Source organism: Rhinoraja longicauda, chromosome 29, assembly GCF_053455715.1.
Source record: "Rhinoraja longicauda isolate Sanriku21f chromosome 29, sRhiLon1.1, whole genome shotgun sequence".
Taxonomy (NCBI): domain Eukaryota; kingdom Metazoa; phylum Chordata; class Chondrichthyes; order Rajiformes; family Arhynchobatidae; genus Rhinoraja; species Rhinoraja longicauda.
In genome coordinates this window covers 26,672,874-26,686,960 of record NC_135981.1, presented here as the reverse complement: position 1 = coordinate 26,686,960, position 14,087 = coordinate 26,672,874, and the positions used below count along the sequence as shown (strand labels likewise).

The following is a 14,087-nucleotide window of genomic DNA, read 5'->3' as shown; positions in this document are numbered from 1 at the left end:
GGTTCAATGTCTAATTTACATTGCTGTATTTAGTGCCATACGCCTTAACCACTCAAAGAGTTGGTCAGTCAAGGGGAGGCATTATAACTGGCAATAGGCACCAAAGTAACAACCTCTGTGTAGGAAAGAACTGCAGATGCTGGTTTAAATTGAAGGTAGACACAAAATGCTGGAGTAACTCAGTAAGGCAGCATCTCCTGGAGGGAAGGAATGGTGACGTTTCGGGTCGAGACCCCTTCTTCAGACTGATGTCAGGGGACTGGGTGGGATAGAGATAGAATGTAATCGGGCACGGTAAGACTGGTGGGAGAATTGGGAAGGGGGAGGGGATGGAGAGAGAGGGAAAGCAAGGGCTATTTGAAGTTAGAGAAGTCAATGTTCATATCGCTGGGGTGTAAGCAACTCAAGCGAAATATGAGGTGCTGTTCCTCCAATTTGCGCTGGGTCTCACTCTGACAATGGAGGCGGCCCAGGACAGAAAGGTCAGATTGGGAATGGGAGTTAAAGTGCTGAGCAACCGGGAGATCAGGTAGGTTCAGGTGGACTGAGCGGAGGTTTTCAACTAAACGATCGCCGAGCCTGCACTTGGTCTCACCGATGTACAGAAGTTGACACCTGGAACAGTGGATACAGTAGATGAGGTTGGAGGAGGTGCAAATGAACCTCTGCCTCACCTGAAAAGACTGTCGGGGTCCTTGGATGGAGTTGAGGGGGGAGGTTAAGGGACAGGTGTTGCATCTCGTACGGCTGCTGGGGAAAGTACCTGGGGAGGGGGTAGTTTGGGTAGAAAGGGACGAGTTGACCAGTGAATTGCGGAGGGAACAGTCTCTACGGAAAGCAGAAAAGGGTGGAGGTGGGAAGATAAGAAGTAACAACCTCGTCAATGAGTGCTAGCTGGCAGTTTACATTGCAATTACCTTTTACTTTATACCATAGGCTTCTACTTCTTCAGCAAGATGGCATCTCTCCAATTCAAAAGTTCTTTAAATGTTTTAAGGAAAATTACATCCCTCCTATCTAATTTGTGCGGCATTGATTTAGTGCATATTTATCCTTTTGGGTAGATGACCATTTTTATTTCCTGTAATTGGAAGATTTCTTTACAAAATGTATGGTATTTGTGAACATGGGCAACTTGGTTAAGTGTGAGAAAGGACAAAGCTTTCAAAAATGCACATCCAAAGCCCAACATCACACTTGACTTGATTAACTTCACAAATATTGACCATCTTATTATGCATTTCATTTAAAAGCATGTCCTGGAAGAAGTTTGGTTTCTGAGTACAATCCCTTGTTACACTCTGAAAAATTTCCCCTGATGATAGGATGATCAGGCTTTGAGTTCTCCAAGACTAATTCTAAAGAAGCAAAATATAATTAATCCAGAGACAATTATTTAAGATGTGAATATACGAATCATGAAACAAAGGTCCATAGCCTCACAAGTCTGAGGAGAAATTGTTGCCAAAACTTAAATGTCAAAGGGCCACATCTTGTTCTTAAACAGTGGCAAATGATTCTAGATCATTTCACTGGAGGACCATCTTGTCCACATCCTGCCAAGGTCAGGCAGGATCTTCAACATCTCTCCAGATGCATTTAAGTTCAGATGCTGAGAAAGATCAAATTTATTAAAACCCCATATAAATGCCTATCTCTAAAAATTAAATCACAAATATACTTAATGAGAATGAAAATCCTTTATATAATGTTTAATTTTGATACATCCTCTGAGAACTAATTTGCTATTTTCATAATTTACTTGATGGGTATGAAACAGTTTGGTTCCACTATTCAAAGTACTATCAAAAGGTCTGAGGAAGGGTCCCAACCCGAAATCTCACCTATCTATGTTCTCCAGGGATGCTGCCGAACCCGCTGAATTACTCCAGCATTTTGAGTCTTTTTTAAAATCAAAAGCATAATATTTTCATTAAATGAAATAAAATGTTTGTGAAATAAGCAAAGTACCATCACAGCATTTATTGTATAATTAATCTTTACATACGTCAGTTGGAAAATGGGGGGATTTGTCAAAGAATAGAATTTGTCACATTTTGCCTTTATGAGCTGCAGCACTGGCTTTGCTTCCATGTTACTTAAAGTAACGTGCCTTGTTGACCAAAGTCAACAGCCCAAAGCTAGCAAAAAAAAGCAAGCCATGTATTTTCCATGGAAAATTGCATTGAAATAACAACTTCAACAAAGTAAAATATTCCGAAGGAGCTTTATCAAATGAAAATTTGATACCAAGGCACACACAATAAAAGAAGAGGTGAGCAAAAATCTGGTCAGCAAGATTTTAGATACCTGAGATGGAGAGAGAAAGCAGGAGAAAAGCTTGACATTTGTGGCACAGATAGATGATGGGATAAATGCCAAAGGTGGATTTGTTGGACAAAGGGCCAAAATGGAGGAAATGCACAATCATGGAGAATTATAGGACATGAGATGTTAGAGTGTTGGGGACAGAACTATAATTGGGATATATGCAAAATACATATGATTTTGGTGACTGTATTTCAACATTATGGAAAATTCTCCATTGGACCTGGTACTCAATAGCATAGATTGAGGTTGTTTCAAATTTGTTTCTTAATGGAGCTAGATTTTAAACCCAGCAGTCAGGGCTCAATATGAACGTGCCTTAGATGCAAAAGTATTGTTGCCACAGTCATAAACACAGAAAAATATATATAAAACTGAAATATAACTTGCAGGTTTCATTGTGAGGTTGTTGTAAAACACACAACAAAAAGCTAACATTTTCTCAGTAAGTGTTCTTGTCACTTATTTCCTCAACATCTTTTTATTCAGCATTTTAATGTAAGATTATGTACAAAGTTGAACAACCCTCATTCATATCTTTTTAAGATCTGTATAAGAAATTTGGAAATATTGTGAAAGGAAACACAAAAATTGGGCAGCCTATTTATTGGCTTGGATTAAATGATTAAAAGTATTATTCAGGTTAATTTTTTAACTACAATTGTTCTTAAAACGTATCTGTTGATACCGTGTAATCTACAAACTTTTGCATGGTTATGCTGGAATTGTTATAATGGCAAGTGCTGTAGTCTGAAAACTTTTATTTTTGTCTCAAATCCCTTTACACCTATTAATATCTGTTCTCTCAATAGATTCTCAGCACCATTTCATTCCAATGTAGAAGTGATCATAAACCACTAACACATATAAAACCCACACAATTTATTTTGTTTCCCCCAAGTTGCAACTACCATCAGTTACACCACTAAAAGTAAGGAGTTAATGATTGCAAGCAAATTAGGAAGTATCCCTTAAAAGAAATTTTCTCTTGAGGTTTAACTATATCAACTGATATCTACAATGAACAAGACCTAACAAATCTGAATTGTTTCCTGCCACTGTTTTCTACAGGTAATCTCGATGTAACCCTTCACTGACTGAATTGAAAAGTTGAGTGTGGCAGTAAAGTCTGTTTGCCAAAGTCTGTTTGCCTTGAACCATTAGTTCAAAGGATAGTTCTTATTAGGCCTATTATACAAAGAAGTGATGGAAAGTGAAGGAAAAATCCTTGTGCAGATTTTCAATGCTCCAGAAACATTTTACTATAATATAAAAATGTTTAAAGAGTTTGACCATCAGAAAGCACCAGGACAAATATTGGTCTTGCACTATCTATCATTCTGCTTTTTACAAGAATGTTTACATGCAATACAAATGCAGTGCTGTGGCATGATTACTGCTCTTGTACTCCTTAAAACAGCTTGTGAGTTCATACCCACCTAAAACATGATGTTTTTGTTCCTTTATTCCACACTTGCTATTAGTGTTGGAACAAGAATTGTCAACATTTTGTCTGGCCAAAAATGAGCTAAAACCAGATGTTTAACAAGATAATTTTTGCTCTTGTCTTACAATTTCAAATATAATAATTGGGAATGTATGTTTTAAAATGTGCCTTTAAATGCAAGAAAATTTTATACAACAATCTCAAATCCATTTATTCCTACAATTTGAAAAAAAGCGAATCCAAAATGGTTCTTATTTATGCAATGAAAAATATGAATTTATAAAGCCAAGGTACTCAAATCACAAGTTTCTATTTAAAAAAATCTGAGATGGCACTTTGCCATTTATGCTAAATATACGGAATTGGTTGTGTTACAGAATATACTGAAAATAAGAACTTCAAGCTGGGCATCAACATGTTGTACAAACTATATGAAAGAAAGTTGTTTGATTTTTTTTTCTTTTTTATACAAAATCAGTGATTACAGCTAACAAGAAACAATAAAGAAATTATACAGATGATCGAGATTCGTATACAGCGACTAGTTAGGCTCTCAACCATCCTCCTGTCTGTTCCTGATAAACTTCAACCACATCTTCATCCTCCATACCAAGCTGCGGAAACAAACATGGAAATAGTTATTTTCAATATTTTATAGAAGCTGATAATTTTCCAGTAAAATTCATACTCTCAATTTCCATTTTGTTTCGTTCCAACAGAATCTAAAAACTATTGAAGAAGGCAAACGTTCTGCTGCTCATGACTGTAACGTACAAAGAGTTTGTGAAATAAATCTTAGGATTTTTTTCTAGGATTTTTTCCTAGATTCCTTAAAACATATTATACACATTTGTGTTTCTCCACCTACTCCTGCTGCTGTTCATCCACATTTTCCCATATAACTTTATGTAATATCAGTAAAAATAAATTTACAGTGAACCATGACATTACATGACAAAGTTCAAACTGTTTTACAGATTAAAACTGTCAAAAATTGATCACAATCATTTTTATTTATTTTACAGTCTAAATTTCTAGAGTTCTGTCATACTTTGTCCATTTTTTTTCTTTTGAAGCTACTTGAAATTAAGTCTGCCTGGAAATATAGACATTTGGGTTTGTTTGCTGAGGTCCAAACCACTTTCTCTTCTCTAAGAGATACTAAACAGAGAAAAAGATTTTAGGTTTACTGTGTGAAGAAGCAAACATAAGAACGAGAGCAGGAGTTAGCCATTCAACCACTTGACTCTGCTGTACCATTTAATAAAATCATGGCTAACTGACTATAATCTCAAATTTGCATTCCAGTCTATCCCAGTAACTTTTCACCTCTTTGTTTACGAAGAATGTGTTCATCTGGCCATTTACAATAGTAAAAGAAAACTTAATAATTCACAAAAATTAGTGTAAATGACAATGCGAAAATGACTGGGGCAATTCATTTTGACATTCCAAACTTTATAGGACTGTAGTTACCTTCTTCCTTAGTTGAACCTTTTAAAAACTTTCTGGACACACACTGGCAGAAATGCGAAACCCACAAGTTCAAACCTCTAGCCTAAAAGATCACGGTAGCGCAGCGGTAGAGTTGCTGCTTTACAGCGAATGCAGCGCCGGAGACTCAGCTTCGATCCTGACTACGGGTGCTGCACTGTAAGGAGTTTGTACGTTCTCCCCGTGACCTGCGTGGGTTTTCTCCGAGATCTTCGGTTTCCTCCCACACTCCAAAGACGTACAGGTATGTAGGTTAATTGGCTGGGTAAATGTAAAAGTTGTCCCTAGTGGGTGTAGGATGGTGTTAATGTGCGGGGATCGCTGGGCGGCACGGACTTGGAGGGCCGAGGAGGCCTGTTTCCGGCTGTATATATATGATATGATATGATATGAAGTACAATGAATGGTTTTATCTTAAACTGGTTTAAGGACTCACTATAAATTAATAGTAGTCATAGAAAATTCAAATTAACAACACAAATCAAAATACCACATGTTAATTTTGTCAGTCTTTGCTTAAAAATTGGTTTTACCCGTCTCTAAAATTGCTGCACATTATTAAAAAGTATCTGAATATAAAAACATCCAAATTGATGTTAAGGAAATGCCAATAACAGCACATACTACATTACAGCAACTTCCTCAAAATTCACTAATGAAAGTAAAATGCACAATTAACTTGTTGCTGCAATGTTTGACTGGAGCGACTGGGCTTGTATACACTGGAATTTAGAAGGATGAGAGGGGATCTTATTGAAACATATAGGATTATTAAGGGATTGGACACGCTAGAGGCAGGAAACATGTTCCCAATGTTGGGGGAGTCCAGAACAAGCGGCCACAGTTTAAGAATAAGGGGTCGGCCATTTAGAACGGAGATGAGGAAAAACATTTTCAGTCAGAGAGTTGTGAATCTGTGGAATTCTCTGCCTCAGAAGGCAGTGAAGGCCAATTCTCTGAATGCATTCAAGAGAGAGCTAGATAGAGCCCTTAAGGATAGCGGAGTAAGGGGGTATGGGGAGAAGGCAGGAACGGGGTACTGATTGAGAATGATCAGCCATGATCACATTGAATGGTGGTGCTGGCTCGAAGGGCCGAATGGCCTACTCCTGCACCTATTGTCTATTGAATGGCGGTGCTGGCTCGAAGGGCCGAATGGCCTACTCCAGCACCTATTGTCTATTGTTGCACAGTTAGCAGGTGGCTCTGTCTCGCACAGTGTCAAGCTGCTCACCATTTGTTTGCAGGCATCCATCGAGGCAAACAGAAAATGTCTAACCTTGCTCTGACTTGTGCATTGATGACCGAAAGACTTTGGATATCAGGAAGCGAGACATCCAATGTCGGAGATCCAACCTGTGTCCTGCTCTTATAGCCACAAAACTAAAACAATTATGCAATAGGTCCATTTGAGTTTCTGGGCTCTGGGCCGTGGGCCCTCATTACCCCCCCCCCCCCCCCCCCCCCACTCCAGATATTAATGGCGGGAGATTCAATGATGGTCATGCCATTAAATGTTAAGAATAGACATTCACACTCGCTTGTGAAGATGGGTGTTGTCTAGATGGTTGATTTGTTGTTCTGAAGCAGCATCAAATTGATGAGGTTTGATCCTTTGACTCTTCAGATCTTGTAATCTACCCTCCCATCTCAACCTCCCTTTTCTTGCCAACTGTTGCTTCCCTCCTTTTTTCTGATTAAAATCACCTTACAACATAACATTTTACATGCAGGCACACTGCGTTCCATGTGTGGAAGAGATGAGAGCGTGTAAAAGCAAAAGCATGAACGTGAGAGCACAATGTTTGTGGCAAGAAACACGAGGAGGAAGGAATGATGAATATTGCTGTTGGTTCCAATTTAAAATAAAAAGCATTGAATCTCAAAAGATAATCTCAGTTTCTAGAATCTAATGAAGATATCTTGGGAATGGACTCTCAGATGCGGCAATCAGTGAAATTTTAAGGAGAAGATAGACACAAAAAGCTGGAGTAACTCAGCGGATCGGGCAGCATCATTGGAGAGAAGGAGTGGGTGACGTTTTGGGTCCAGACCCTTCTTTAGACAATTAGAGCACATGGCTCCATTTTACAGTATTTAGGGTCCCTGGTGCTCAAGAATCCTGGCAGACAAAAGGACAGATTAGCTGAATCCAAGAGACAAGTGCATTGAACATACGTTTTGTCACAGGAATGTATTACATGAATGTAAATTACCTCCAGACCAACACTATAAATCTCATGACACACCCATTATCTCCACCAAATTCAGCACCCTGCCACAACAATCATATTCCAAAGAACCTCTTGCAATCTCCTACTCTTTACCCCTTGCCTCAACATTGATTCTTCTGTAGTCACCACACCCCACATCCCTGGTCATCTTCAACCCACTCCACCCTTTGCAAATTGTGATTCCTTCCACTCCGCACTATCCAATCCTCGAGATGAACTGAACTTGAAGAACATACCTATAATGTATTGGCCAAGATATTTGCAACGTCATTATCTGCATATATGAATCACCAGCACTACAGTTTGCCTGAAATACCCTAAGCAGGACAAATCTTTTGACATAATATAACATTTCCTGTCTGGTAACAGTAAAATATGTTGAAGTATCTGCCAGCAGATACATACACTAGTTGGCAAAATTGAAAACTACTGGTCACGTTTCATAAAACAACTACACAGGTAGCACTAAGAAACTGGCTATGCAAACACCTAATCTGTTAATGTTTCTGTGAAATTCTCTCTCTGATAAAACACAAGAAAACATGAGCAGGAGTTGGCCATCTCGCCCCTCAAGTCTGTCCCACCATTTGATATGATCATGGCTGATCGATACCGGAACTCACCTCTTCTTCTGTGTCAGACCCCTATAGCCCTCATCCCCTGATCTTTCAAAATGTATTCACTTTAAATACTTCTAATGAGCTCGTTACCACAACTCCCAGGAGTAGGGAATTTAAGGCATTCATTATTATCTAAGGGAAGAAATTTCTACGCATCTTGATTTTAAACGATAGGCACCTTTTCTTGTAACTGTATCCTCCCATTTGAGACTGCCACTCGTGAAAACATTTCAACATTTACCCCGTGAAGTGTACTTCGAATCTTATCTTTTTTATTAAGATTATCCTTTATTCCTGTAAATACCACAGCATACAGAGCCACCCATTTAGCCTCGCTTGATAGGAGAGTTCTCACCCCAGAAATTAGCCTAATGATTCTCTTTTGGACTATATCCAATGCTACTATATCCTTTATTAAGATAGAGGACTAAAACTGTGTGCAGTACTCCAGATGTGGCTTCACCAACACTCTCTAACAAAGTGTCCGTATTTCTAAACCCTAACTTCCTTGCAATAATTGCCATTTTGCCATTTACCCTCTTAATTATTTGCTGAACCCGCCGATTAACTTTTTGCGATTCATGCATCTAGATTTATTTGTCCTTCACTCATTTACAGTCTTGTTCCATTTAGATAATAATCTGCCTTTTGATTCTGGCTTAAACTGGTTTAAAATAAATGTTCTATTTCCAATACTAACATATCAAGCAAAGCAAGAGCAATAGCTATTTATAACTTGCAAATATTTTGCATGCTCACTCATAGTTAATGGGTCAGAAGGAGTGGTTAAAGCTATAGCTACTCTCATCCATAATGCAACAGACTTGTGAAAGATCTTGTTTCTCAAGCACTGTAAGTTTAAATCGTTTCAACATTATCTAAGTAATTTCACACTAACAATACAGAAATTTTAAAATATATCTACACTAACATGGTTTTAACCGGCCTATGAAAATTAGGCACATTTTAAAAGTACATTTATACACAACAACATAACTTAAATGAAAATGTTGCGTTATGCTGAACCACCCACTTACATTATACGGACAAATTCTTGAGCAGGATTGAAATACTCAAACTTCCTCACCTACATGTGAGAATGACATTATGGGCAGCATATTTCAAAAGCTTTGCAAGTCAGAATATGGCAGAACTCCCATGAAACGGATGGTTGCTATGCCAAGATTGTCAAGTCATAATTTTGTTGCAAGACTTTCTTAAAATAGATCTCAAAATAGGAAAATATAGCTCACTCAAGCCAGTAACGAATAAAGCCTTACTCTGACGTACTTTGTTTAGTACATAAAACTGTCTACAAATTCCAAAATTGCTCCTTCAATTATATAAATACTGTGCCATGCAAAGAGTGTAACATTAAACACAGCGTAATAACACAGATGTACAACTCAAAAACATTGCTCTTTTATAATTAAAAATGGGAGAATCTTTAGTACCCATAGAACATCTATCAATCAGTGCTCAGTTACTACACTTCTCTATGCTGTGTTAGAAACTCCAGATTTTTTAATCATAGTTCAAGGGGATTACCTAGTAAAGAAGTGCATGTTTGTGATAATCTTCCATTCAGTCATCAGGATTATTGTTAGAAGTTTTCCCCAAGCTTCATGCACATTTAAATTACTGTGTGTGTGATGGTCCTGCATTCAAGTACCTGTGTTTGTTTCCGTCATATCATATCATATATATACAGCCGGAAATAGGCCTTTTTCGGCCCTCCAAGTCCGTGCCGCCCAGCGATCCCCGCACATTAACACTATCCTACACCCACTAGGGACAATTTTTTTTAACATTTACCCAGCCAATTAACCTACATACCTGTACGTCTTTGGAGTGTGGGAGGAAACCGATGATCTCGGAGAAAACCCACGCAGGTCACGGGGAGAACGTACAAACTCCTTACAGTGCAACACCCGTAGTCAGGATCGAACCTGAGTCTCCGGCGCTGCATTCGCTGTAAAGCAGCAACTCTACCGCTGCGCTAACGGTTGAATAACATTTGCCAACCTTGCTCAACATGGGATAGAGAAGGAATGAATATCATGGAGTCATATCGTGCAGTCAGTCCATTCAGCCCACTATTCCATGTCGATCAGAAAGTACATATCTGTACTAATTTACCAGCACTTGGTCTACATTAAACTACAAGCTACGAACTATCTTAGTTACACTAAGGACTTCAGGCATTAGAATTGCTGCCTCATGGCACCGAGACCCAGGTTCGATCCTGACTACATGTGCTTGGTCACTTGGTCTATAACCTTCTGTGCCTTGGCAATTCTGGTGCTTGTCCAGAAACCTCAAATCTTGTGAGAGTACTTACACTCCACCCAGTCAGGCTGACTCCAACCTGGGTGTAAAAAGTTCCCGAGAGTCAAAAATCAAGAGTATTTAGGAAAAAAACGGCAGATTATGGTGTAAATCGAAGATAGACACAAAATGCTGGAGTAACTCAGCGGGTCAGGCAGCATCTCGGGAGAGAAGGAATGGGTGACATTTCGGGTCAAGACCCTTCTTCAGACTGATGTCAGGGGAGGGGACGGGACAAAGATAGAATGTAGTCAGAGACAGGAAAACCAGTGGGAGTAGTGGGAAGGGGGGGGGGGGGGGGAGATAGAGAGGGAAAGCAGGGACTATCTGAAGTTAGAGAAGTCAATGTTCATACCGCTGGGGTGTAAATTACCCAAGCGAAATATGAGGTGCTGTTCCTCCAATTTACACTGGGCCTCACTATGACAATGGAGGAGGCCCAGGACAGAAAGGTCAGATTGGGAATGGGAGGGGGAGTTGAAGTGCTGAGCCACCGGAAGATCAAGTAGGTTAATAATAATAATAATAATGCATTTTATTTATATAGCGCTTTTCATATACTCAAAGACGCTTTACAGAGATTTTGAGAACATAGGGAAATGAATAAATAGATAAATAAGTAAATAAATAAATGAACAGAGAAAGGAGACAGAAGGTGAGGTGACCTTCAGTGGTTGAAGGCAGTACTGAACAGGTGAGACTTCAGCGATGTTTTGAATGTGGTGAGTGTGGAGGAGTCTCTAACGGTTTGGGGTAGTGAGTTCCATAGGGTGGGAGCAGCGATGGAGAAAGCCCTGTCCCCCCAGGATCTGAGTTTAGTCCGGATGTGGGGGGATAGGAGATTGGCAGCGGCAGAGCGGAGGGTGCAGGTGGGAGTGTACCTGTGGAGGTCGGTCGGTCAGGTAGGATGGGGCCAGGTTATGGAGGGCTTTGTAGGTTATGAGGAGGATTTTGTACTGGATTCTCTGGGGGATGGGGAGCCAGTGGAGTTTATAAAGGACGGGGGTGATATGGTCACGGATCGAGGTGTGTGTGAGTAGACGGGCAGCGGAGTTTTGAATGTATTGAAGTTTATTGATGATTTTGAGGGTGCGCCATAGAGGAGGCTGTTGCAGTAGTCCAGACGGGAGGTGATGAAGGCGTGGATGAGGGTTTCTGCAGCTGTGGAGGAGAGCGATGGACGGAGACGGGCAATGTTTTTGAGGTGGAAGAAGGCTGTCTTTGTGATGTGTTTGATGTGTTTGTCGAAGGAGAGGGTTTGATCAAGGATGATTCCAGGATTCCGGATGTGAGGTGAGGTGGATACTGGGAGACCATCAATGTTGAGGATGAAGTTTTGGGTGGATTTGGTGAGCGTTTTTGGACCAATGATGATGATAATTAAGGCGGACTGAGCGGAGGTGTTCAGCTAAACGATCGCCGAGCCTGCACAACATGGAAAAAGGCCCTTCGGCCCACCGATTCCGCGCCAACCGGTGATCCCTGCACATTTACACTATCCCACACACACTGGGGACAATTTACAATACCAAGCCAATTAACCTACAAACCATTACGTCTTTGGAGTGTGGAAGGAAACCAGAGATCCTGAAGAAAACCCACGCAGGTCACATTGAGAATATACAATCTCCATAGAGACAATTACCCGTAGTCAGAATCAAATCCGGGTATCTGGTGCTGTAAGGCAGTAACTCTACCGCTGGCGTCACTATGCCACCTGAAGCCTGAAGTCCTTAGTGTAACTAAGACAGTTCGTAGTTTAGTTAGTGTTTATAGTGTTCAAGAGCCTGATGGGTGTTGGGAAGAAGCTGTTCCTGAACCTGGAGACCACTGTTTTCAGACTCCTATACCTTCTTCCAATGGCAGAAGTGAAATGAGAGCGTGGCCAGGGTGGTCTGAGTCTTTGATGATGCTGGCTGCCTTTTTGAGGCAGCGCCTCCTGTAGATCCCTTTTATGATGGGACCAGGTGGTGTCCACCATGTTTGTATCTCCGTTGATGAAGACAGGCTGGTAGATCCTCAGCAAGCCTCGTCTAAAGTCAACAATGAGCTCCTTGGTTCAGCTCTGTTGAGAGCAAGGTGATTATTCTGGCACCATTTAATCAAACAATCAATCCCCCTCCAATACTCTAACTCATCATTGCCCGTAATTAGTCCAACAGTGGTATAACTGGCAAATCTGAAAGTATGCCTGGATACACGGTCATGGGTAGAGAGCAGGAGACCGAGTACACAGGCCCTCAAGTGCTCCCTTGCTGATAATTATCAAGGAAGAAGTTATCGCCAATTCATACCAATTGTGGTTTATTGATGAGGAAGCCGAGGTTCAAGTTGCATAGGGATGCGCAGATATACAGTTCCTGGTGCTTGTTTTTTTTTTTTTTTTTTTAATCAAAAATATTTATTCAAATATTAAAATAATATATACAATGCAATAAAACCAAAACAGAACCCACCACCAGAATATTATACAAACAAATATACCTATTAAAACTATCATACAATTATACTACAATCCCCATCCAGGATACATCCAATCCCCCGCGGTGCCCAGCGGTCCCGGAATTCCTCCAGGGTGCCCGTGGACAGCGCGTAGTCCCTCTCCAACACCACCCGGGCACGGACGTAACCCCGGAAAAGGGGCAGGCAGCTGGCTCGGGCAGAGCCCTCTTCCGCCTGGCGCCGTGAGTCTCGGATGGCCAGCTTGGCCTGGCCCAGGAGCAACCCAACAAGGACATCTTCGGCCCTACCCTCTCCCCTACGCACAGGGTGTCCAAAGATGAGGATGGTGGGTGAAAAATGCAGCCAAAAAGCAAGGAGCAGCCCCTTTAGATATTGGAACAGGGGCTGCAACCTCACACACTGCATGTACACGTGGTACACAGACTCTTCCAACCCGCAAAAGTGGCAGGCGGCTGGCGAGTCTGTGAACCGCGCGAGGAACAGGTTGCAGGGGACTCCTCGGTGCAATATCTTCCACCCCAGGTCCCCGATGGAGAGGGGCAGAATTCCTGCGTAGAGGGACCCCCACCGCGGGGTCACCTCGCGACCGGAAGGCAACACTGACCGCCACTTAGTGTCCGGACGGTGGACCAGGGCGAGGAAGTGCAGGGTGTGGAGGAGGAGCCCGTACAGGACACGCCTCCCTGCGTCTCGGAGGGAGATGAAGGGTGTCGAGGAAATGCGACTCATGTTGTGTGGGACCGGCTCCCGGGAAGGATTACGGCGCCTCGGTCCGACGAGTACTTCCGGCTGAGCGGGGGTTTGCTCAGCCGCAGGTGCTCCACACATTTGAGCCTCTCCGACACCCAGCGGGGCAGGACAAGGGCCGGCTGCTCTCACGCCTGGGCCGCCGCCCTCCGTCAGCGGAGGGGGGGCCCGGTCGACAGCAACCAGGTTCCAGACTCTCAGCAAGTCCCGGTAGAAGCCGGGCATTCCCAGCAGGATAGCACGGCTGACGCCCACCATCGGGATCCGCGTACCTGCTTGAAGGCAGCGGCCCCGTTGGAAAAAGTGTGTCGCCAGCACGTGCCACCTGGGAGGACGCTCCGAGTACAGGTATCTCTGCAGAGTCCTGAGGCGGAGAGCCGCCAACTGGGTGCGGATGCACACCAGCGACTGCCCGCCCTCCTCAAT

The 14,087-nt window shown here is 42.0% G+C and overlaps 1 protein-coding gene across 1 annotated transcript in view; it reads right to left on the bottom strand.

Moving 5' to 3' along the window:
• Nucleotides 1–1,851: 1,851 nt before the first annotated feature.
• Nucleotides 1,852–14,087, bottom strand: part of sumo1 (small ubiquitin like modifier 1) — a 50,525-nt gene continuing 38,289 nt past the window's right edge. Inside the window, exon 5 of the mRNA XM_078424694.1 lies at nt 1,852–4,389. Coding sequence (XP_078280820.1) covers nt 4,321–4,389 — 69 coding nt within the window. The 3' untranslated portion in view covers nt 1,852–4,320. The remainder of the gene's footprint in view (nt 4,390–14,087) is intronic.